The 24,051-nt window shown below is 52.3% G+C and overlaps 7 protein-coding genes across 7 annotated transcripts; 1 reads left to right on the top strand and 6 right to left on the bottom strand.

Annotated features, from left to right (window-relative positions):
- Positions 1-4,400: 4,400 nt before the first annotated feature.
- On the bottom strand, positions 4,401-6,392 carry MRS44_014168 (uncharacterized protein; the record flags this gene model as incomplete). The annotated part of the gene is made up of 4 exons (XM_046272434.2): positions 4,401-5,045; positions 5,096-5,494; positions 5,545-6,236; positions 6,290-6,392. 4 exons carry the CDS (start codon positions 6,390-6,392, stop codon positions 4,401-4,403), a joined length of 1,839 nt encoding a protein of 612 aa, XP_046124191.2.
- Positions 6,393-7,517: 1,125 nt separating this feature from the next.
- On the bottom strand, positions 7,518-8,903 carry MRS44_014167 (uncharacterized protein; the record flags this gene model as incomplete). The annotated part of the gene is made up of 5 exons (XM_065618298.1): positions 7,518-8,179; positions 8,234-8,331; positions 8,379-8,522; positions 8,571-8,724; positions 8,837-8,903. 5 exons carry the CDS (start codon positions 8,901-8,903, stop codon positions 7,518-7,520), a joined length of 1,125 nt encoding a protein of 374 aa, XP_065474370.1.
- Positions 8,904-10,354: 1,451 nt separating this feature from the next.
- On the bottom strand, positions 10,355-14,627 carry MRS44_014166 (uncharacterized protein; the record flags this gene model as incomplete). The annotated part of the gene is made up of 3 exons (XM_046277958.2): positions 10,355-12,406; positions 12,458-14,093; positions 14,182-14,627. 3 exons carry the CDS (start codon positions 14,625-14,627, stop codon positions 10,355-10,357), a joined length of 4,134 nt encoding a protein of 1,377 aa, XP_046124189.2.
- Positions 14,628-17,276: 2,649 nt separating this feature from the next.
- MRS44_014165 (uncharacterized protein) lies at positions 17,277-18,388 on the bottom strand (the record flags this gene model as incomplete). The annotated part of the gene is made up of 3 exons (XM_046279168.2): positions 17,277-17,421; positions 17,529-17,989; positions 18,314-18,388. 3 exons carry the CDS (start codon positions 18,386-18,388, stop codon positions 17,277-17,279), a joined length of 681 nt encoding a protein of 226 aa, XP_046124187.2.
- Positions 18,389-18,965: 577 nt separating this feature from the next.
- MRS44_014164 (uncharacterized protein) lies at positions 18,966-20,681 on the bottom strand (the record flags this gene model as incomplete). The annotated part of the gene is made up of 1 exon (XM_046268555.2): positions 18,966-20,681. One exon carries the CDS (start codon positions 20,679-20,681, stop codon positions 18,966-18,968), a length of 1,716 nt encoding a protein of 571 aa, XP_046124186.1.
- Positions 20,682-21,353: 672 nt separating this feature from the next.
- Positions 21,354-21,826, bottom strand: MRS44_014163 (uncharacterized protein; the record flags this gene model as incomplete). Its single annotated transcript, XM_046268554.2, has 2 exons — positions 21,354-21,758; positions 21,824-21,826. The coding sequence occupies 2 exons, from the start codon at positions 21,824-21,826 to the stop codon at positions 21,354-21,356; spliced, it is 408 nt and encodes a 135-aa protein (XP_046124185.1).
- Positions 21,827-22,693: 867 nt separating this feature from the next.
- Positions 22,694-23,594, top strand: MRS44_014162 (uncharacterized protein; the record flags this gene model as incomplete). The annotated part of the gene is made up of 2 exons (XM_065618297.1): positions 22,694-23,150; positions 23,401-23,594. The coding sequence occupies 2 exons, from the start codon at positions 22,694-22,696 to the stop codon at positions 23,592-23,594; spliced, it is 651 nt and encodes a 216-aa protein (XP_065474369.1).
- Positions 23,595-24,051: the final 457 nt, after the last annotated feature.

The following is a 24,051-nucleotide window of genomic DNA, read 5'->3' as shown; positions in this document are numbered from 1 at the left end:
ACCCACTACCTGCGCATCCACATCCATTTGATCAATTGCTTGCCTTCCTTCCTCTACTGTCATCACCCCTCTTTTCTGCAGTCTAGTCCTTTTTGCCCTCCGGCGCCGGCTTAATATCTCATTCGCCTCTCGAAGGTCTCTGACCTCAGCCGTCAATAAGGTAACCTGATGCATAACAGCCTTTGTCCCCTTTGTAAGAGACTGTAGAGCCTCTAAGATTGACTCTGGCGAGCTACTTTGATGCCTTCTGATCCGCCTTTCGAGGTATTCAGACTGAGATCCGGCCTCAATCACGGTCTTTGGGGTCCTTGAAGCCCAAGGGGTCGACGGTTTAGCTGCCTCCTTAACCGGCGTTGGCGTCCGTAGCTGAACATCAAGCTTCGAGACCACAGTTTCTGGGTCAAGAGGAACAAGGCCAGCTCCTTTAAAAGCCCCCTTGATCTTTCTTTCCGTCATAGTGGCCTCGTGTGCGGCGTAGAAGGCCGGAAAGAACTCGGTCTTTGAAACGTGGGTTATAGAGCATCTGATCAGACGCTCTATTTCTTGACCATAAGCCTTCTTCAGCACGCTAAAGCACCCGACGTCAAGGGGCTGGAGCAAATGGGAGGAATGAGGCGGCATACAAAGCCGGATAATCTTCTTTTCCTCGCAATATCTCTCGAATTCGATGGAGTGGTGACTTTCGTGGCCATCGAGGATTAAGAGACGATAGCGACTATTTGATCGCTTGGCTGTACACCGGTCAAAGTGCTTTAGCCACTCTAGACCGGTCTCATTATCGGTCCAGCCATTTTGGGTCGTTGCAATAACCCAATCGCCCGGGAGGTTGCTTTCTCGGTACCAGTTGGCGAGGTGATATTGGCCCGCGCCAATGATAAACGGCTGGATCGCCTGGCCTTCCGCATTGATCGCTTGAATGACCGTAATCCATTCCCGGTTTCCAGGCTGCACTGATTTCGGCTTTGAACGCCTTTCTGAACCTGTGACGACCATTCCGCTTGCAATCATGCCCATAAGAAAGCCAGTCTCGTCAAAGTTATAGAGATCATCTGATCGGATGCCGTACTTCGCGATTGTATTCCCCACGAGCCTAAACCAGTTGCGGATAATTATTGGGTCTTCGCATTTAGCTCTCTGGTAGTCGTATTTACGAAAGAAACGCGTCTTGAGGTCTGGGTGCCGCTTAACGAAGTTATGAGCCCAACGCGTGCCAACTGGTGACGCGTCGCGGTCGGCAAGCAATTGATCAGCCATTTCTTTTACACCACGAAGCCTAGGGGGGAATCCTCGCGAATCCAGATCGAGAATGAAGTGAATAAGGATCTCTTCCTCTAGATCGGATAGCTTGCGCGATTTCTGGATGGTATCGCGTCGAGATTGGATGCCTTGCTGGCGGCGACGTAGTCGTCGCTCATCGACTGTATAGGTGCTTGCGGCGCGTCGGATGCTTAGTTTTGGGTTATTTTGAAGGGCCTGAAGGGCAAGAAGGGTTCTAGCTTCAATAGTAGTAGCTGACATATTGGGTTGTTGAGAATCAATTGATTAAATGAAAGGTTAGGTGTAAGGTAGAAAAGTGCGGCGCTTGCTTGACTGCGGCGCTTGCTTATCAAGTACGTTATAAACTTTTATTTATTACTAAGTCTAATATTAAGCCTTAGTGCTAATACTTTTTAGGTTTAAACTCTTGATCTTGGCTGAAGAAGAAGCTGCCGGATGGAGCAGAGTAGGCGTCGTGGTTTGTAAACCAGGAGAACTCTGTGATGACGTGAGAGCTGCGGTTACTACAGCGGCAAAGAAGGGACGAGTTGTTTTCGAGCTCGAGGTAGATGCGTATTCTTGGTAGACCAGGTTGACTAGATGATTTAACCCTTGAATAATGCCAGGGACCTAATTGACAGGTGAACCTTTGCGAGCTGAATACTTCTTTCCACCCTTCTATATCCCGGCCGTACCACGCAACAACACTCGTGAAATCATTTACCAAGCCATGGCAAGCCCTTTTCAAGTCCATCTCCCATTTATACCCGGGATAACTGGCCCGCCCCGTCACAATGGAATATCTGACAGCGACCCTCTTCGTCAAACCACCATTGAAGCATCCCTCCGCAGCGGAGGGATTTCCAGCTAAGGAATCCGTCATCATCCGTGGGCTCAGACTCGATCGCTCCCAGCCATCGGGCCGTTTTGTCTTTTCCCACATAAAATCCCATCATCAGCAATGATGTGCTGTCAACCCGCATGCTTTCACCCGCGCAGTCCCCCCGAAACTCGCCCGCGCAAGCTCGATGGCCATCCGCGTAGTGCGCCATGATTCCGGTTATGACCCAGAAGGTGCCATCCTGAAAAGGGATTTCTCTGCCGCAAGGTGTTATCTGCGCTACATTTTCTAGGCTCACGGCGGAATAATGTTGCCGTCGAGGGGCGGGGGAGGGCAGGGCTGGCCACGGCATCATCCGCGGAGGGGGCTCTTCGGCGAGGGTGTTCAGGGGCTGGACGGCGATTTGGTCGACTCCCCGATATGAGAGTTTGGAGTACACCCGGAACGGGCTCTCGGAGACGCCGGGTAGGGGGTTCCAGAGACGCTCTTTATCCAGGCGAGTTCGGAAATCCGTGCGCAATCCAAACATGACTTGTCTGCCTTTGTTTGTTTGGAACTTGTCGAAAAATGTCAGCAGGCTGTCATGAGAATACGGGCAGTCCTCTTTACCATCAGTCCGGAATGTGACGTCTCATCTTGACATCTGATCCAAATGGCCGTGATACGCTCATCGGGGTCAACTGGCATGTGCATCCAAATGCCTTTACGGGTGTACATATCAACGTCATTGTACATTTCCAGGTCTTCTCCCCGGTGAGCGTAAATACCCCTGATTCTGGACATGAAACAGACAGAGTACCCAGTCACGGCTGGGTCGTTGCAGTCGAACGATACGGTTCGGAAGCGATAGCGAGTGAACGGGGTCCATAGGGTGATTTCTGCGTTACGGCGCTCCTCTTCGATTTCCCAGTTATTCAAGTTTGAATAGTGAAGAACTGGTTCATTTGCCGGGTACATGGGCGTGGGCCACGCCACGTCTTCAGAGGTTGATTTTCCCTGCATGGCTGCTGATGGGACGGGGCGCGGACCACGGCCGTCTATTTTGATGCCTCGCAGTTTAACGCCCTGATAAACATTTTAGACGTTGACGACAGAAAGTCGCACAATAAGCTACATCAAAGTTGGCGTAAAAGACGGTGGTGCTAAAGGGGATGTTGCGCCACCAGGCATCTCTCACCGGGGTACTGAGAAAAGATTCAAGCTTTTGCGAATGCTCGGTGCTGGAGAACAGGATTCGTCTGACTCCAATGTGATCCTCCAAGACATGGATGGTATCAATTGTGGACGAGGTCGCGGGGTCGACGACCAGCTCGCCCTCGGCGCAGAGGCGAGCTGGACAAAGATTCCACATAGCGGACTCCGTCAATGTAGATATACCAAGCCCGCACATTCATATCGATTCGGTTATAAATGTCGCCATTTTCTAGCTCGCGTGGGCGACCTTCCCAGAGTTGTTGGGTAGCCATGGCGGCAACCTCGCGAACAAGCTCACCCGCAATCATGTAGCATACTTCTGCAGGCAGCTTTTCGTAGACCTGTTGCAGCCGCCTCCCCAGTAACAGCCGGGTCCTGTTCACGCGCCTCTGGTCTTCACGCATCGTGGGCTCATAGGTGTACTCGGTGGCACGAAGCAGATATTGATCTTCGGGCCAAGATGCGTACTTGCGGCAATCGATGTGATAACAAGGAACCTGTCCTGACTCCCCGTCCTCATGGATACAATCGACTCGACAACCTTGAAGGAGCAGATGCTTATCCTCATAGTAATGGGCAGATTGTTTAAAGGCGTAAGCTGGCGTGAGCCACCCATTCACGTCTGGTCATGAGCGTCAGCTTTCTACCCCAAAGATTGACGAGGGTCTGTCCCGCTTGGCCCCTTACCAGCAACCACCATCTCGCCCATTTCAATGGGGAACCGACAGAGCCGGCATCTGCGTGTCACACAGTGATTTTCTGGCTCATCTATCCGCTCTTGGGCTTGTTCCATGGTGTTTCTGATTCAGCGTGAGGATAGAGTCCCTCCGGACAATCAGCCTTTGGCTCTGCAATTGAAAAAGAGCATCTGAGAGAATCCCCTTTCTGCAAAACATGAACCTAAGCAATTCTCCTTATATCCCATCGATCTCACTGCTCACCACAATTACCAAGGCCAAGACTCTTGGCTTGTATTTATTAGTGGGTTAGTAAGCTATCTAACCCTAGATACAACTATCTTCATAACATATATTGCTAGTGAACCCAAGGACAAGCCACGACAACCCCTTCTCAAGGCCATCCGCCAGCACCGTCCTCTATTATCTAACTAGGCAGCTGAGTGGATCTGGCCCATGTCGTCGATCCATGATATCCTGCACCGGCCCTCGTCGCCAAACCACCATTGAAGCGTCCCCTCCATCGCTAGACACCACCAACCCGGACACTCGTCATCGTCGACAAGGGTAAGATCAATCCTCGACAGGTGCCAGTAGATGATTTTAGTTTTGTCAGTGTAGCCCAGATATACAAACAACGCACCATCGACGTTTATAGGCTCGCCCGCGCAGTCCATCCGAAACTCGCCCGCACAGGCTCGACCGCCATTCGCGTAGCGCAAGAGAACGCCTGTAATGGCACAGTAGGAGGTGTTGAGTGGCTTGACCTTCCTCCTGCAGGGGATGATTTCCACCACGTTTTCTAGGCTCACGGTGGAGTAATGGCAGCGCGGCCAGGCAGCATAGTTCAGGGAGGGTAATGGCGGCATGATCTTCCCAGAGAAGGATTGCTCAAGGCCACTCAGGGGTTGGGCGACGAGCTTTTCAACTCCGCGGTACGAGAGTTGGTAGTGTACCCGAAAGCGTGTTTTACTCACGCTGGACAGCTCTCCCCAATGCTTGGCTTCGTCAAGACGCTCACCTTGGAAATCCTCGCAATGTCCGACCACGACCAGTCTTCTCCGGTTCGTCTGGAACTTTTCGAGTGTCAGAAGGTCATCATGGTGAGAGAACGGGTTGCCCTTACCATGACTCCAGCATCAAACGAGTCGCCCCCACTTCTGGTCCAGATCCCGTTGATACACTCGCCAGGACCAACGGGTATATATATCCAGGTGGGGGTTTCATAGCACTGATCAAAGCTATCGTAGGCGGCGAACTTCTCCATCCCGTAATGTGCGTGGATGCCCATAACGCCGCTTATCCAGCAGACCGAGTATCCAGTTATCGCCGGATCGTTAAAATCCAACGACACCGTCCGGAGGTGGGTACGAGACATGTCCATGATCGGCTTGTTGATCAGAATCTTGGCCCAAATCGTAAACATGGGCTCTTGGAATGGGGCCATGGGCGTAGGCCACGCAACAGTTGTCGAGTCTGGAGAGTTGCGGGTTGACTTTGAGGCAATGGATCGTAATTTGAGGCCCTATTAGAAAATAATGAGCATTTAGGACTACAGGTACTCAAATCACTTACATCAGACTCGATAATAAGCTTCTTGCCGGTGATGGGGATGGTCCGCCACCAGGCATCTGTCTTTGGTTTGCATAGGAGGGCCGATAGTTTGATCGCGTGCTCGTAGCTGGCAAATACCACTTGCCTGATACCCAAGTGATTTTCCGAGATGTAAAGGAGCTCGGGAGCTGATGCCCTATCAGCGCTAAGAAGCAGGACGCTCTGAGAGTCCTCCGTGTTGGAAAGAGACTCGACATAGCGAATTCCGTCGATGGAGGTGTAACGAGCCCACACACCCAGTGAAATATTCAACTCGGAATCCAGTGCTTGCAGGTCACGACCTTGCAAGAGCTCATGAGTGGCAGTTGCGGCACATTCTCTAACAAGCTCTTCAGTGATGAGAAGACACACTTCGGCGGGTAGAATTGGGCACTCCATCTGCAACCTCCTACCCGACACATCTCGGATCCTTGAGGCGCGCCTTGGGTCCTCGGATGTGGTAGGCTCATAGGTGTACTTGGTGGCGCGGAGACCCTCTTTAGTGAGCGGCGGCGCGTATCTAAGGCACTCAACGTGATAAGCAGGCAGCTGCTCACCCTCCTCCTCATGTGAGCACTTGAGGTGACAGCCTTGAAGGACCATATGTAGGTCCCTCTCGAAATGTGCGTTGCGCCCAAAAGGGAAACTTGGTGTGAGTTTACCATCACCCACATCTAATTTGCCAACTGTCAGCTCTATCCGCCCTTTTGATTTCATGCTTACTCACCCACAACTACGGTCTCGCCCAGGCGGATGTAGAAGCGGCACAGTCGACATCTGTAAGAGATGCAGTGGCCGTCTGGTTGGTTTGATTCCTCGGCTGGATTCATGATATCTGCTCTTGAGATGAGAGAAAAGAAGGATGATGACAACGAGGTTTTTTCCCTCATCCGACGACCAATGTCTTTGCTTTTGTTTCCTCGCAGTGAATCAGCCGCCCTTCATGTCGCCCAGCCAACTTGCTAACCCCTTTTGTCTAGAGTGGTATTGAAGTGGCTTGAGGCATTCTATTTCAGTATTTCTAACAACCACGCTCCCTTTTCTCCTGAGGCGAGGGAAAATATCTACAGAAAATATTCTTCCTGAGAAACATGAGCTTAGCCATCCACAATTTTTATATCCTATCGATCTCACTGCTCACCACAATTACCGACATCAAGCCTCTTCGCTTGTGTTCGTCCGTGGGTTGGCAAACTAGTCCACCACTAACAGCGGGTCAGATCGCATTAGGGCGCCTAGACGCGTGGGGGCCTCGAGTATCTGTACGGAGTACGGGGTACCTTTTGCGTGCTTTCTCGCGGGATGAAAAAGTACCTCTGAGACACAATACTCGCTCGGGGCGCCATCTAGATACATTAAACCCGATACCGTATAACACTAGAACACGGGTTATTTATAGAAGTATTTCTATGGCGGCAGCGATAGAACGCTAAAAACAACTTAACCTTGACGTTGCTTGCGAGCTATTACCTCTCCTCTCCCCGAGGGGAGATGATGGTATGTATGCAAATGCACGCAAACACTGGGTCAGACATAAGTAGAAAGCGAAACTACTTAGCCTCGGCGATCACTGCAAAGAACATGCAACTGGATCAAAACTTGGTCAAAAAGGCTCCCTGAAGCGCAGCGGGTCCTTGAAGCAAGGAAGACCGATCGGGAGAAACCTGGAGAAGCACGGTAATTGCGGAATGTTTTAACGAGAGAACCCTTTTCATGTCACACGTTTGCAAGCGCCGAGAATTGTGCAAAAGAGTGATAGCAAGTCTCGCCAGAAGCCAAGACCAACCATCACGATGAGAAATTATTCATACTACTACTAATCAAATACATAGAAAACACCAAATAGTCGATCAAAGTCAAAAAGTCATCTCAAATCCAGGTGAGCGCGTAAAAAGTCCTTACAGCTTCGGTCGACTTGAAGCTCTGCCACGCTCGTCTGTTCACTATCCCATCACTTATTTGGGAGTAGACTTGAAGCAAGGACCACGGTAGTAGGTGCTGGTGTCCTTGTTACCAAGGGTCAGGGTGGGGAAGCCGAGAGGGCACTGAGCAGGGAGGCAGTCGCCGGCCTTAGTCTTGGTGTAGTAGAGGTCGCAGCTGAGGCTGCCGAGGTTGACCTTGAAGAAGTCGCAGTTCTTGTCGGAGAAGCACTTCTCACAGCATCTAGTCAGGAACTTGGAAGCGTTCTCGAACAGGTTCTTGTTGAGGGTTTCCTTCTTGAGGGAGATGCTGTTGGGGATCTTGATGCTGCTGCCGGGCTGGATCCAGGCGGAGGGGTTGACGCAGGCGGGGGCAGTCTGGGTGGCGATGTTGGTCTGGGTCTCGGTCTTGGTGGCCGTCTCGGTCTCCGTCTTGGTCTCAGTGTTGGTCTGGGTGACGGGAGTGTGGACGGTGGTGGGAACGTGGTCGGTCTGAGTCTCGGTCTTGGTCTCGGTGATGGTGGTCTCGGGAGCTTGGACTGTCTTGCTGTTGGTGAACTTGGTCTCGGTGACGGTACGGGTCACGGTGGCGGTAATCGAGTTGATCTCGTAGACGGTGACGGTGGTGGCACGCTTGGTGACGGTGGCGGTGGAAGTGGCATCAGGGGCACGGCCGCTGGTGACGGTCAGGAGGCAGCCTAGAGAAGAGTCAGTATGGTTGGATGCAGGGGAGTAACCAATGGTAAACTTACTGCAGTCGGTAGGCAGGGCCTCCTCGCGGCGAGCTCGCTTGATGGTAGGAGCGCAAGTAGGGGCGACAAAGTCAACAGTCTCCGTCTTGGACTCGGTCCTGTGATGATTAGCCAGGTGCTCAAGAGCTTGCTCTGCTCGTCTTACTTGGTCTCGGTCTTGGTATCAGTCTGAGTAGACGTCTCAGTCTTGGTCTCAGTGAAGTAGTCCGTCTCAGTGGAAGTATCCGTGACGGTCTCGTGGACGATCTCGGTGTCGGTGTTAGTGAGAGTGATGGTGGGAGGAGTGATGCTGCCAAAGTTAGATGCGCACAAAGATTCTGATGAAGTAAAAACTCACGCCGGGCCCTTCTTGGTGATGGTCTTTGTGGCCTTCTGGGTGACGGGGATAGGATCCAGAGTCTTGGTCACCGTGTTGGTAGGGTAGACAAACTCGGTGCGAGTGACAGTGCGAGGAGGAGCCAGGCACATCTCCTTCTGGAGATCCATGGCAGCTAGACATTGTCAGCAGAGTCAAAGACTGAAGAGTAGAAGACATGCCAATCTTTTTCTTGCACGCGTTCTTGTCCTGCTTGGACATGACATCGCAGGCCGCAGGTCGCTCACCGCACACAGGCGGGGACACGGCCGAGGCGGCAGTCGCAAAGAGAACAACCAGAGTCTGGAGCTTCATTGTGAATGACCGGATAGGCAATCAGGGAGGAAGAGGCAGAAGAGATGATTGTGAAGAGGTGACTGTGTGTGCTGATTTCTGTCTCTGCAGGTCGGAATGCCCTCCTTTTATAATCAAAAATCGAACCTCTTTGCTCCATTTTCCTCTCACCTCCTTTCGCCTCCTCTCTCAACATGGCGGCCGACCGTGAAGCCCGAATATTCGATAGTTACGCCTCAACTCCCTCTATTGCTTCTGCCCTCACCATGTTTCCCCGGAGAAAGATGACTGCCAAGACTCAACTCTCACGATGTCTGTTGGCTCAACCGTCCACAGCTCACACTGCATGCGCACACTATTGTCAATAGCTCTCTGTCTCTCCTCACGCCGAGGCGCAACGGCAGTTGTGAAAAGATGGTGTTCTCGACCCTGCCAAGACATCCACGCGGCGGCCGACGAGCCGGAAAACCAGGCTGTTGGATCATGTATTGGTCAGACCCCATATTGTTGGCTTTTTGCATTTTGGGTCAGGCCAGGTTGTAGGCTTCTGATCAGGCTGTGGGCTTTTCGCATATTGGTCGAACCGAGCTGTTGGCTCTACCTTTTTGGGGGAAAAGCTGTTGGTTCTAACGTTTCGTTTATCCCTGGGTCCATTTGGCCCACCAACTATTCGTTTCTAGACATGCTTAAATGCAGCAGGCTCCGGGTCGTCAGCCAGCCCCAGAGCGCCACGGACCCAACCTCGTCAGTTTAGAAACTCCATAGGGCGTGGGTTCGGCTGCGAAAAAGTCGGTCACTCCTGAGGAAGATCGTGAAGCTGGCGAATACACGTTGCAGAGTTGATGGCCTGGTTCCAACGACTATCGTTTAGATCGCCTGACATGAGGGGGTCTTTCGTCTTAACGCCATGCTTGTCCTTCTTGGGCCAAAATGGTCCTGACTCCGGAGCTAACGCCCTCGCCGACGTGGCCACGACTCACGGACTCACGGAGACATTCTGTTGTTCCATCTCGCGACCGCCACGTTCCGTTCTGAGTGCAGTTGCCGAACGGCATCAACGCCCTCTTCATTTCTTATGACGGCTGAATCATGTCAAGAAGCAATAAATACACATTTCCCCTGAATTGAGGCTGACATGTCAACAATACATCCAGATATAGCCACCAACATCTACCGACAAAACCCCTGAGACCAAGCCTGAATAAACTTCTTGGCTGTCAGCTCGGCGACCGTTTCGGCTTCCATCGACATTCCCCTTTTATTTCCATTCTCGTGAGGCGCTCGACAAGCCAGGACGGAGCCCCAGCCTTATTACGTACAAGCTTACTCTGTAGGGTCAGCCTCCAAAACACTAGTGTTACGCCACGGGCTGCACATGAGATCAAAATTAGCACAGGGTTGAGCATCGATTTCTCATTATCTCCGTAGACTCTATTGAACTACCCTGAACAGCTCTGCGAGCCATGTTTCCCTCAAGTTGCCCATGGCGGTGTCTCGACAAATTTGAGAATAGATATATATCCTAAAGTAATTCCCAGAATGATTGTCGATCCCATGAATACTGATGTTTTGCGATTAGGAGATGGAGGCGGAGGTCGGTAGCTGGGTGGCAACCAGATAAAAGGCCTCCCCTTCCATGTAACCCATGCAAGATTTCTTGCTAGCCCATATCCTTCAAAGTCTCGATGAGGCGCTGGCTCGTCGGGGTCATAATGGTGTAGTGGCGGAACCTCGATGTGCCCCTGCTCTGTGATGAGGCGGGAGCCAGCCGCGTCGAACTCCACGTATTGAAGGGGTTCATTGACTCGTGTGGTACCCAGGCAAGCTCCAGTGTTAATGTTCCAGAACTTCACCTCCGGTAGTTCGAGCGATGGCACGGCCAGGATCGAACCATGAAGCGAAGACACAGCAGCTGAATCAAAGATCTGGCCAGCTTCCACCTGTTTGATGCGCCCAGATGCCAAGTCCAGGATGATCAGCTCGCCGTTCCTTGTGGCCGATACGAATGTTTTGCTGTCTGAGGAGAAGAAAGTGCGTTCGGAGACGAATCCCTTGGACGTCATCGTGTGCTGCATCTTCCTTGTCAGGAGGCCACAAATCTTGACTCTGCCCGGGTACAGCAAGGCAACGCTGTTGCCATTGGGAGAGAATACCACGCTATTCGCAAACAACCCTTCCTTGTTGTCGAGTTCCTTCACATAAACTTCCTCTCCTGAGATGGAATTATGGCATTTGATAATACCGAAGTCAGTAACTGACCACACGAGGTTTTCTTGCACCTGAGAGAAATACACTCCAAGGATCATGCCTTGGCGTACGACGCCAAGTGGCTTGATGTTTTGTGCAGTATCGAGATCCCAAATCTCAATGCAGTTTCCGACGGCCGAAGCGGCCTGCTTTCTGTCTCGCGAGAGGGCAAGGTGATTGATAGAGCCACGATACTCTACCGAATGATCTGCATCATGCTTGACGGTTGGGTCCCAGAGCAGGATCATGCTTTCTGATGATGCTGCGAGTAAGCAGCCATCAGGGGAGAAGTGCATGCTGCAGATGATTCTGCATGGATGCTCGAATCGATGTATCTCTTTGCCAGTGGCGAGGTGCCAGAGACAGATCGTTCCATCATCTGAAGCTGATGTGATATGCTGACCATCTGGCGCAAACGCGATCACCGTGACCGAAGTAGTGTGGCCCCGAAGTTCTTTGAACACTCCACAACTCCTAGCACGGTACACCACAACCTTATTCCAACAGGTAACGGCAACCAGTTTGCTATCCGGTGAGAAACAAACCTGATGATCATCTATATCCAGGAGCTGCTCAATCTCTTTGCCCAAATCAAGATCCCATAGCTGCATCATGCGACTCCGGGTGATAGCAAGCAGTTGGCCGTCCGGAGACAAAGCAATTCGAGCTTTCGTTCCCTTTTCCCCATAGAATCGCTGTCGCATTTTGCCATCTTGATAATCAAGGACACGTACTAAGCCGTGGAGTGTGGCACATGCAGCCAGCTTTCCATCTAGGGATAAGGCAAGACTTTCTATGAATTCCATCGGTCGGTATTGCAGGCTCCCCGTCAGAGAGCCCCAAAACAGGATAGTTCGATCTCTGTTTGTCGACAGTGAGCATTCTCCGTCCGAAGAGAAGAGCATGTTATATCCTCCATCGGTTTCGAGGCTGTCAATCTGTTCCCCTGCCGTGGTATCCCAGAGTTGAACAACCCCATCTGTGTGAACCGTCTGGAGGCTCCTGTTGTCCGACAAGAAGCATATCGCACTGTTCTTTTCCAAAGAGGTTTCAATCACACGTATGCTCGCACCCCAGCTCTTTGGAACTTGAGGCAGCTGTGTTATCCATCCGGGTATGTAATTCTGGAAAGCTGTTCTGACGATGCTCTCACTTGGCGCGAATACGAGGCCCGAGGCATATATCTGGAGTGGATAGTCATCGATGATCGTGTCTGATCTGGCGATAAACCGGGCAGCATCTCGTAGGAAGCTGGATATTTCCGCCCCATGGTTTGGCTAAGGGACCCAGGTCAATGATTGAAAGCTAAGGAAACAGAAATGACTCACGTCGACGAGGGACTGTAGAGCAACTAGCATAGAGCTACATTTGTGAGCCTCTCCCAGAAGAGCGAGCGCCTCAAGCCAGAACAGGAAGCAATCCTTCAGGAAGCTGAAGGCTCGGTTGGAGTCCGAGATCTTTAAACAGCTTCCCTCCAGATGATGAGTCCAGTAAAGGCATGCGTACCGAACTTCACCTGGAAGCCTCAAGTTGATGTCCTCTTTGTCAACATCTTCCCGTCGAGTTCCCGGCCAGCCCAAATCACAGATATCTTGCTTCAGGTGCTTTCCAGAGCACAACAAATCCAGGCATCTGGTTGCAAGTCTCTCGTGCGTTTCTTGCTCGTCGATCCAAAAAGGATTGGTTCCACGCATCTCCTTGTCGACGAGAAAATCACGAAAAGATAAATGCAACATTCTAACTGGTTCTTGGGGAGACGCCGGGACGCTTAGAACGGAATGCAGGGGTCTGAGAATGCCATTGATAGCACGCTCAGGAATACCAACAAGACGAGAAAGGGTTGAAACAGAAAGAGGCTCGGTCAGGAGAACTATGGCACCTATTACATCTTTAAAGTCCTTCAAGAGCTTGTCTCTAGCTCGTCCGGTTCGATCCAGGAGCAGTTGATCAAGAGTTGGGCGATATGTGGTGTCAAGTTTCTTCATCTCTGAATCCTGAGCTGAAGATTTGTACTTGAGAACCTTTTCAAGTTGAGTTACAGGGTCGTACAAGGGGTCTTGGATGAATCGACAAATAGTGGCGGCGAAAATGAAGAGCGGAATAGCCATTTGGATGAGGGTGTCAGTGACTTGTGTACCCGGCCATTCGGGCCCTAGTTGGCTGTTGGGATCCGATTGACAATTGTATTCAAGCCTGGCCTGCTCAAGTTGATAATGAAGGAATTCAGATATATCGTGTTCAATGACTGGTTTCGGGATCATGTGGAGGATGAGATCCCTGTATTCGCCTCGGATATTGTTGAAGCCAAGACGGATCGGTAGCTCAGGTCGACTTGTCACAAAAGCTTTCAATTTGATCCGGTTCAGAGATTTGAGGCGTGTCAAGATGTTGATGATGAGTCGGACATCGCTATCCCGGTCACACTCGTCGAGTGCATCGATGACAAGAACGAGGACTCTTGAGTCAGAGACATCGCTATCCAACTCTTGCAGCGGACCCAGGATGAGTTTTTCAAACTGCTCTTGAATGAACTTGTTTGGGAGATCCGGCTCATCTTCAATCGCTTTGATGGCCAATGGTCCACTCTCAGGTAGTCGGGTGATCAGCTGAGCAGCAATAGTTGTGAACAGACGAGACGCATTGCCCCGATCTCGCTCACCCCTCTTGAAGAAGAAACTCGCGCCGAGCATATGTTTCTGAGAAAATGAGTGGGCAATAGTCCGCGAAATGGTGGACTTGCCTGTCCCTGCCATGCCATTGAGCCAGAATATGGTGTCACTGTGGGGGTCCTCTGCCCACGCGGTGATGGTTTGCCGAAGCTCGACGCGAGTATTTGGAAGGCACTTGGGATCATGCTCGTTTGTCTGGGAATCAAAAGCCGCACCTTTAGCCACGGGAATCCTGGACATGTCAAGAGTGCGACTGATATGTTGGACACCAGAGCTGAGACGTTGGACATTGGAGCTAAGGCCTATGTAAGTATGTAGATGACAAGGGTGAAGGTGTAGTTTCATAGAACCAGACGACTGTCAATCGAGAAAAGTATACGTACTGAGTTTCAATGTTAAGCGCTGTGTTATCAACCATCAAGGCCGCCGAGATAGTATCCTGATTCCTATCGAGACTCTGGATGATGCCGTCAACCTCGGAGCTTTCAAACGGCCACTTCAAGGCACGAATCCCAAAGCGGCTCATGACCTTTCGGGTCCTTCCATGCTTACGCTCCAGCTCATCGATCAGCCGTTGGAGTTGAACTGAAGCCTCAGCAAGCGCGGCTTCCAGCTCTTCCGTCGTCTGAAGCTTGTTGCCATCAGGGCCTTTCACAAGCCTCTCTGCACCGCGGAGGACGATAGTGAGGCTGGCGAGTTCACTCTGAAGGCACTCGATGTCGGATCTAGCATTCTTGACAGCCTTGAAATAGTCGGTACACAGGGACGCGACTTTGGCCGACATGTCGACGACGGCGATGACGCTAGCAGCCGCCCCGAGGCCCTCCATCGTGATGGATCGATGGAACCTGCGACATTAGAATGAGGATGGAGGAGCTGAATTAATGAGGGGTTTAACTCGCAGCGTGGCGAGGTTGAAAGGCACAGCCTGATGCGAGGCTGACTCTGCAAGCCACCAACCACACTTTACTGTCTAGGGTATGCCTCGGCATGCGTGGTGTTCCCAGGGTCCACTCAATACCTAGGTATGGAGTTGGAGAGGCAGAGCTCCTCCCATTTGAATTAGATTATTTCTCTAGTCTGCGAGTTTTTTTAGTTGGTTTTTTTTTTTTTTTTTTTTTTTTTGGGAAGAAAATAAATCGATTGAGTACTTCATCATGTACCTGGGTTGTGCAATAGCAGTGCAGGAGATCACCATTACCAGAACGGGAGCATCTTTCCTTTCTATGCTTGCTTTCATTTACACGACCTACCTATACTAAGAAATGAGGATAGATCTGTTGAGTAGTCTCAGTCAAGAAGCACAGAAAATAGCCAGTTGTGTCAATACCAGCCGCCATATGATCGAGGCACTCGGCTGCCATGTCGATGGTGTCGAGGACACTGGTTTTCTCCTTGAACCGGTTCAACACGGTGAAGTCAGCTACTCCATCCTCTTTGGCATTCTCAATGACAAAGTGGTATCATAAAGAGGCAAGCAGGTGTGCCATATGGTCATTCCCTTAGGCTCAGGTTATCCGATGGCTATACTTCGATGTTGACGGGGCGGAGGTGAGCTGATGTATCATCAAGCAAGTATTTGCCCAGATACTTGGCTAATTTGTATAGTTGACTGCGAACAATCTGCAGAGGGAGCCCGTCTTTATATGTGCATGGATGCCAAAGCATCATTAGTATGGCGCCGCTAATGGGCTGAACTGGGCAAACCCGCTCTGCAACATCCATGCCACGACGGAAGCGCTATCCGATAACCAGGATGCACGGTTCAAGAGGTCATGAGAGAACCATGTGCTTCTCAGGAACAAACACTTTTCCCCTTCAACACCCATGGCATTGCTTATGTGTTGTCCTTTGAGTTAGCGTCTCACGCAGTAATCCTGACTGCATATCCTCTCATGCAACCACGTCTGTTTACCCTTTCTTATCGATTGGGCCCAAGTTAAATAAACACGCCAAGAAAACTCCCAAGACGGAGCTTCCTTTCAAAAAAGCGGGTTTAACCTCCCGGCAGGCCCGACGTTGGATCCCGAAGGGAGGATTCAAACTCAAATGCCCCCTTCTGCCAAGGACCCTGCCGCTGCTGCTCACAATCTGGAGAGGCCGAAGCACCGCCAAGCAAACAGAGACCCTTGATGCAGTGTCAAAGTTACTCAGCCATCCTGACGCGCAATCACCAGTCCACTGCCGAGACTTGTCCTCATCGAATCATGCCGCTCGTCCAGGGGCACCCTCCCCATTTCAGGTGGGGTTCCCAAGACTTTCACAGCCGAGCGTAAAAAAGCTGGAGCCCGTAATTACAGAGGGCGGCTCTTGGCACTTGTTATTCGCGAGGCCGTAAACAATAACTCTGGCGGTGCCGTATTAACCGATCTGAGATCTCGGGCCTGCCAGAGGTCCCTTACAAGCCCCGTTCGACTGAGGCTGGGAGGGATACGCCCGTTGATTAATTCCCGTCAGCCACTCTCCCAGCGTCTCTCGCGTAAAGTTAACCCTTCACGTGTAACAATGCCAAGCCACGGTTAAGTCGGCGCTCCTGCTGGGTCGTCGTTGATTGCGCCAAGGTCAACAGCCAAGATACGGGTACAGGTCATCAGAAGACCCCCTTGTTTGTCACGCTGTACATTGACCCAAGTCACGCCGAGACAAGCAGCAGCACGGGAGAGTATATCTAGCCCTCTTTGCTCAATATCCCCCTCTCTGATCCTGAAAAAACATCGCATCTTTCGTGTCAACCGTTTCACCATGTCAGCCCCATACGACCAGAACCAAGGGTGAATAGCCTCAATACGGCACTAGATAAATACAGCTACTGACGTTTTTTTACTAGCTACTATCCCCCGCCTCAGGGCTATCCTCCTCCTGGACAGGGCTACCCACCCCCGCAGCCCGTACGTCGGCCAGAGTGATGTGATCCTTCTGACCGGTCACTAACAAAACACCAGATGCAATACCAGCAGGCCCCGCCCCCTCAGCAAGAGGAGAAGAGCCACGGCTGTCTATACGGCTGGTAAGACATCCTCTTCCATATCATGGCTTATAATACTGACATGGTCTAGCATCGCCACCCTGTGCTGCTGTTGGCTCTGCGGAGAGACGTGTGAATGCTGTCTCGAGTGCTTCGACTGCTGTTGTTAATTGATCCGAAACCCCCGCAAGCATCTTACCTTGCTTCCATTTTTCAGCGCGCAACGCGAATATTTCTTTGAGTCAAACGGGACGGGATATCGGTTCATTCCAAGGACCAGGAAATCTTCATTCATCGGGTAGCGAATCAGCCTGTGCAAATACCATGAATTCAAACCAGCAAGAACGTCAATTCGTCTTTTAAAACTAAAAGTCTCAATCTTGCACCGTATCTCTTGACTACATGACGTTTGGTGGACCTCCGACTCTACATGCACGACAGTTTGGATTGGTGATACACTGAAAGTACCTGCATTCGTGAGCCCTCTGTGAATCATCGCTAAATGACGGTGACTTACTCGTCGCTCTCCTTGTCCTTGATCTTGGAGCAGTCGCAGTAGCTGGGACATGTTGGCGTGGGACTGGGCGATGAGGATGTCGACGTGAAGCCGGGTTCTCTGCATGGGCGGCAGTTGGGGTTTGTGATGCATTGAAAGTACCTGATAATGTCAGCCAAACATTCTCTCCACTTATTCTGGTGTTGTAGGCTGTATCAATTGCGGGGGAGACATCAAGGCGATGCATGATGTGAGACTTCAACACCTACTCGTCGCTTTCCTTGTCCTTTATCCTGGAGCAATCACACTCTGCCGGACATTCTGCCTTGCTTGTCGTGGTAGCATCGACAACGACAATCACCCTAATCGCGCCTTCGGATATCGTTTCCGTGTAAGTGCCCGCTGGCATGGTCTTGTAGTTGGTCGTCGTCGTCACCAAGACGGCTGGGTGTGTCACCACATCTTCGCCAAAGTGTCTGGGCATCTTTGGGATATCTCTAGGCTCCCTTTGTCGGAGCTTTCTGTCATCATTCTGAGGAGCGGCTTGCGATAGAACCGTCAAAAGGAAAAGTGTTGCAAAGTGGCGGAGACAATACATGGTCGTAGAAGTCTGCTGAAGGGAAAGGTAAAGATCGTCTTTGCCGCTGGATCGCTCAAAGTAGCTGTTCTTGTCAAAGCACAGTCGAGTCCGATGCCTTTGCGCAGTGACTGGATATCCAGTCGTCCGGCTCTGGGTTTATGTAGTTGCCATTCCTGGCCAGTTGCTCTCACACAAACCGTCTCATTCGGTCGGTTTCCTTCCCGCGACAGCTCTTCACTCACACAATCTCGCAGTGACAGTGAATAACTGTCGTAGCAAACAGACGTCCACTGGATGTGTTTGTGGTTGCCGGATCAGGAAGCACTCTGTGGTCGCTAGGCAACGATGAGAGGTGTCACAGCTCGCCGAGATGTGAACGTCTAAGGGCACGTGAATGGCTTCTCTTTGCGAGCTCATCTACGATCAAGCGACACTCTACAGAGTGATAGAGACAAACAGCCGCTCGGAGCGGACCAAAGAGCAAGGATTGTGGCGAGGAAGTTGCACAGCCAGACGACGTCCAGCGCATCGAAGGCAGCCCGAAGGCATCATGAGACCCGAGATGAGATGCGGACAAGGCCATGATAAGAAGAGCAAACGACAGCGACAGTGACATGCTTGACAGGAGCAGGATCGTCCCAAATGGGAGCCGAACCTGCATCATCTGACAGGAGACTCTGAAGCGTCAGTGTCGAATGCGCCCTTGTCACCCTTGAGCCTCAGTCTTGAATACGCCCCTGGCCAACACGACTCCCATGCAAGGTCCGAATGACCATCGAGTTGTACAACATCGCCGCGCGTCCCAGATCCTGTCGTACAACACCGTTGTCGTCGAAACAAGCAAGGAACAACGACCATTGCCCGTCACCAGAAACAGGCCTCGCGTCAATGACCAGTCAGTCTATCCAGCGTCAGTTGACCCAGCTAAGGCGCAACACATCTCTCAAAGAGGGCCAAGATTGCGATTGGACTTGAAGTTTGGGACAACACATATGTCTCAGTCCCAAGCGACTGGTGACGGGAAGCTGTGCCATAAGAGTACAACGTGAGGCAGAACCGTTGAAACAAGAACGCTTGCGTCATATTAAGCAAGGAATTAGGGTATATACTCTATCCATATCCAAACCTATGCCGCTTTTACTGTCGTGCCTTTAGATCCACGACCACCTGGCAGTCTCCGCAGCACCCATGCCTTAACTCGAGCCAGGCCGCTGTAGAACCGACCGTCTACGTCGACACCCCATGCTTCCAACGCCGAAAGGACTCCGTACAACCCGATCCATAATAGTACAATGGCGTCCACGATGTGGACGAACCACCAGAAGTGCTGGGTACCCAGGGGGCACGTGGCGTACTCGAACTTCCACTCCCAGGTGTCCTGGTCGAACCAGAGGCTCAGGAGACCGGCATTGCCTCCAAAGTCTCCCATCATGCTCCTCACCGTGATCTCACGTCGTCCAGGGATGCCTGAGGTGCCGGGGATCTTTTGTTCCTGGGCCTCTTCCCACCGGACCGTCTGCCACTGTCGTTCTGACGCATCAGTGCCGTTCGTCTGGTTGATGAAGTGGTACGTGTCGCAGCCAGCGTGGTCATGACCGTTGAGCATCAAGCCCGCACGACCATATCCGCCACCAGCAGCATTCTCCTTTCCGCTCATTCCCCACATTCCCTCGAGGAAGCCTTTACTGGCATCCGCGCTGAGCTGGTTCTGCTCCTTGAGACCTCCACCGTCTGCTGCGGTGTGGAAGGAGAAGAAAGGAGAGTCCACGCAGATACCCGCCGGCTTGTAGAGGGGAATATGAGTGAGGATGAGGGTAAAGTGTCCCTTGTAGCCGACAGAGCTTGCGGTTCCAATGACGTCGTTGATGAAGGCATAGGTAGCATCCTGCAGGGGAGCTGACTTGGCTGGAGTGTCCAAGTTCATGTCGTTTACCACAATGATGCGAAGTTCGGGCGGGATGCGGTCCGAGTTGGGGTTATCGGTTCCATGCCACATGGTAGCCCTCTTCTCGGGATCCAAAATGGGAAGCTCGAAACGAAGTTCGTAGTTTGCCTTTCCAAAAACTCGTTCGAAGCGCTCCAGTCGTTCCTCGGTCAAGTCTCCCGCGTATCCAATGTCATGGTTCCCTGCCACGTTCAATATCCGCTTCGCCCACACCTTTTCCCCCTCACTACCATCCAAAAGCCCTGACAGTGTGTAATCGGTGCTCGGGTAACGCGCGATGTCGTCAGGCACCCTTTCGGTGCCACGGAATGTCCGGTTCCAGAACCGTCGACCTCGCTTCTCAAACTCGACATCGTCGATCCACTGACTTCCAACGAGGTCACCCAGCACGCTCACGTGTGTAGGATTGGACCACCAGTTGACCTGGCGGTAGATGTGTGCCAGGTAAAAGTCATTGCCCCATAGATCGAACCGCTTGCGCATCGACTCGACAAAGTAGGGGATATCCTCCATGTAAAAATCGACCGTATCGTGCAACGTCTTTCGAACTCGCTCTCGGAAGCACCAGTGCTTGGTCTGGAAGGTCACATGCTTGTAGATTTGCTTGAGGTGAGGAAAGGTGCCCAGGTAGTTTGTGATGATCGAAGTGTCGCCCTCGAGTTGAGGATCGCCCAGCGCAAGCAGTCGGAAAGGGGCGAGTTTCGCACGGTCGTCAGAACTAGGTTTCGAAGGCCAGTGAAACTTCTTTGTCAACTCAAACGCCTCCTTACTGTCTCTCGACTCGACAGGAAATGCGCATCCCTGGATGACTGGGAAAAGATACAGGTAGACGGTGATTGCTACCGCCAGCGGCACCACAAGGCGCAGGCCATGGCGGAGGTAAGCCACGACAATCATGTAGCCAACGTCATACGAGAGCCACGTTGAAAAAGGTTTTGAAAGGCAACGAGGCGTTGAATGCGACGGCGCAAAGACAGACAAGAACAAGAAAGGAGTGAAGTGGTTTTCAAGATGCTGCCAAGAATAGCAGGCGTGGAAGGGTTCTGGCGGGCGACACGTGAAACTATTTTGGGCTTAGTCAGACGATGTCCCACCTCGAGATGGTCCAGACCAGAACCCCTTTTTTGCGCGCGACTAAGGAGTACGGGGAGGCCCTTTATTTGTCGGTCGACTCATACCAAGATCAGATGATTGGAGGAGATGGGAATGGTCTTTGTTTGGTCTTTGGAATGCGACACCGCCGCGTGTTGACTGCGACGCTGAAGTACTCTAGATACTCTAGCCGATCTTTTTGCGACTCTATGCGCCAACTTGTGATACAAATGACTCGAGATCGCAATTGAATCCTAGTCATGAGGGGTACTCCTCTGGTTGAGAGGCTTTATCTTACCCTCAATCATAGCCGCTCCGAGAACCTACTGCGCCCCCTCATCGCTTGCCGGGACAATCTCGATAATCGGAACGTGGGATCACCAATGGATTTTAGGCGCAAACGTAAACCGATCCCGAGGGGTCCATGGGTTATTTCGGCAAGTGGGTGGTGATGACTTGTCCCTATGCTCAGTGGTTTCACTGCTGCTCATACAGCTCCTCATCCTCTCTAGGCCACTCGACTTCAAACACGGGGTCCTCGTCTTCATCATCCACCACCGCAAAGGCAATCAGACTATTGTTTTTCAACCCCAACTTGGTCGGTGTGTCCCCGTTCCCGATCTTGAGCTTCTTCCATCCCGCAGTGGGATCGTTGGCATTCTTGAGCGCGCCATAGGCGAGTATTGTCCCGTCAGTGACGGAGGTCGTCTTCGGGGGCGCGATTGACGTGGTCAGTCCGTTGGGGTATCTCTCGGTCAGGACATCGAGGAGCTGGGTGGTGACGTTGGAGAAGGGCTCGAGGGAGTCGACAAAGAGGTAGATGGTATGGATGCCGTGCTTGAAGCGCACCGAGATGTGGGCGTCACCGATCTCCTCAGGCTCCTATCACGGGTTAGCTTTCACGGGAATAGATCGACAAAAGTATCGGATAAGCGAGGGATCCTCACCATCTTGTCGATCTGCGAAGGGAGTAAGCTGGTAACGTCGGTCTGGAGGATGCCGCCGCTTCGTCTTGGTTCTGGTGAGGGGCATCTTTGTCGCGAACTGTTTGCGCGAGGTCACGTGCCTACGCGTAGATGAGGGTCCTTCCAATGGATGTGGTGCTGCCTGATGCACAGTGACAACAGAGCCTCAACAAGGATCATGATTGTATATCATAATCCTGGACCTTTAAGGGGTGAAGAGTAATCGATTGCGTGTCAATTGCTGGAGAGCACATGCCTCTGCTACGTCATCTCGTCCAGGGTCTTTGACAGCAAGGCATGACAGCTGATGGCGACACTTGCAAGGACAGCTCTGGTTGAGACGTGAGCTTTGGGTGGGGGTGCATAGGTATTGGAAGAAGAGAGATGGAAGAAAGAAATCCAACAATAACTGTCCAGCTCAAAGTAATTGGCCTCTTTGACTTGTGATTGCAACGTCCTGAGCATGAACCGCCTGCAGCCAAGAGCCAAACCGTGCAAAATACCGTGCCTCCCGCTACACACACTGTCAAAAAGAGCCTCTTCCCATCCGATGGAGCTGGAGCAACGTCGACTCTGCATCTCGACGAGAAGAACGACATGGGGGCCTCCCAGCTCGACCAGCATTTATTACAAAACTCAGCCCCTCGTGTGCCATTACTGGGTCCTTAGCGAAAATACCGCCGGAATCGCCAGCTCCGGCCACACGCATCCTCTTCCCGCGTGACTTGAGAGAGAGTCAAAGGCCCACCCGAAAATCAGCAGCCTCAAACACCGAGCCTCGCAACAAGCTCGGCCTCGAGATTGGGCGAGACAGAGACAGAGATCGACCCTCAAACCCAGATATACCCTGTCATGGCTACTCCAGCGTCTCCTCGGCCCGGCTGGGCTCCCTCTACCGCAGCATTGCCATCTGATCTTGAACCTCCGTCAGCCTTCCCCCAGGATGCCTTCCCTCGCCTCTCCGTGCCGACGCCGACGCGGCTGATGCTGGGAACGATATCGTCAGCCCTCGTCGGCTTCTCCCTGGGGGCCACGCAGGGTGGGCAGATGGCGCAGCTGCGGTTCCGGGCCGAGCACGCCCACAAGATGCCAGACACGACGACGGGGTGGTATTTCTACCACAAGAGCAAGAATTACCACGCCATGCAGGGCGGCATACGCGAGGGCTTCCGCATGGGCCTCAAGACGGGCCTCTGGAGCATGATGGCCCTGTCCCTCGAGAGCACGGTTGATCGATATCGCGGGGCGAGCGACATGTTTTCCACCACGATAGCCACCCTGACCGTGGCTGGCGCATTTTCTCTCTGGCGTAAGTGGTCAATCCCTTGATGCCCTTGTCTTTCTTTTCTTCCCGAACTTTTGCAATGTGGACGAACGGGATTGCGCCTTATTCACAGGAACCCCATATGGGGAATCTGGGTATGGGGGCACGAGCTCGTGCAGGCCTCTTGCGCCCCCCGTGGAGCATGGAAAGCGACGGGTAGATATTGCGACGTGGACAAAGGTGGTGGAACCAGTTTTTAGCTAACAAGCGCCGATGTTCGGCCTCTCGCGTCTAGATCGCTTGTCATTCACAACGGCCGCCCGGACCGCCAGGTACGGGCTCATGTTTGGACTCGTCTACGGTGGCATCCAGGACCTCGTCGGCTTAGCCCGAGGGAGACCGATCGGATACGTCGAGTTCCTGCGGCGCCGTGGTGGACGTTCTGGTCAGTCCCACAGCGATCACGAGGACGACCAACCAGCATCGTGAGCCCGGCGGCCCGGACTTTTGGGGGATGGACGAAGAAGACTGGGGGAAGCAGAGGCGAAGGGAAGGACAAGGACCCAGCCATTGCCGGGGTGGAGCCCGGCGTGGCCTCTTGTTTGGTGTGGGCGCCTCTCCCGTGGCCGACGGCGAGCGGCTTTGCTCGGTCTTTGTGGAGCCATGTCAATGAGGAGTGAGGAGGCATGACGAGCAAAGCTTTGCAGAATTGGTTGGTTTCGTCGACAGCTTCTCCGACTAGCCCGGTCCAGGCCAGAAAAGCAGAGCCGCCATCATCTCGGCACAAGGGCGTTGCATCAAGCCTTATCTGCCGGCCGAGAGCCCCTCTCCACCCATCACCACTTGGAGGCCCACGATGGCTAAGACATTGATATCACGATGTCTGTGTGTTTCTGTCTGCGTAGAGCAGAACATGTACTATACGATCCCTTCTGGGTTTGGAATT

This window comes from Fusarium solani (assembly GCF_023522795.1).
Source record: "Fusarium solani strain SB1 chromosome Unknown bctg00000010, whole genome shotgun sequence".
Taxonomy (NCBI): domain Eukaryota; kingdom Fungi; phylum Ascomycota; class Sordariomycetes; order Hypocreales; family Nectriaceae; genus Fusarium; species Fusarium solani.
Note: the sequence above shows the minus strand (reverse complement) of the source record. Positions and strands in the feature narration are given on the sequence as shown.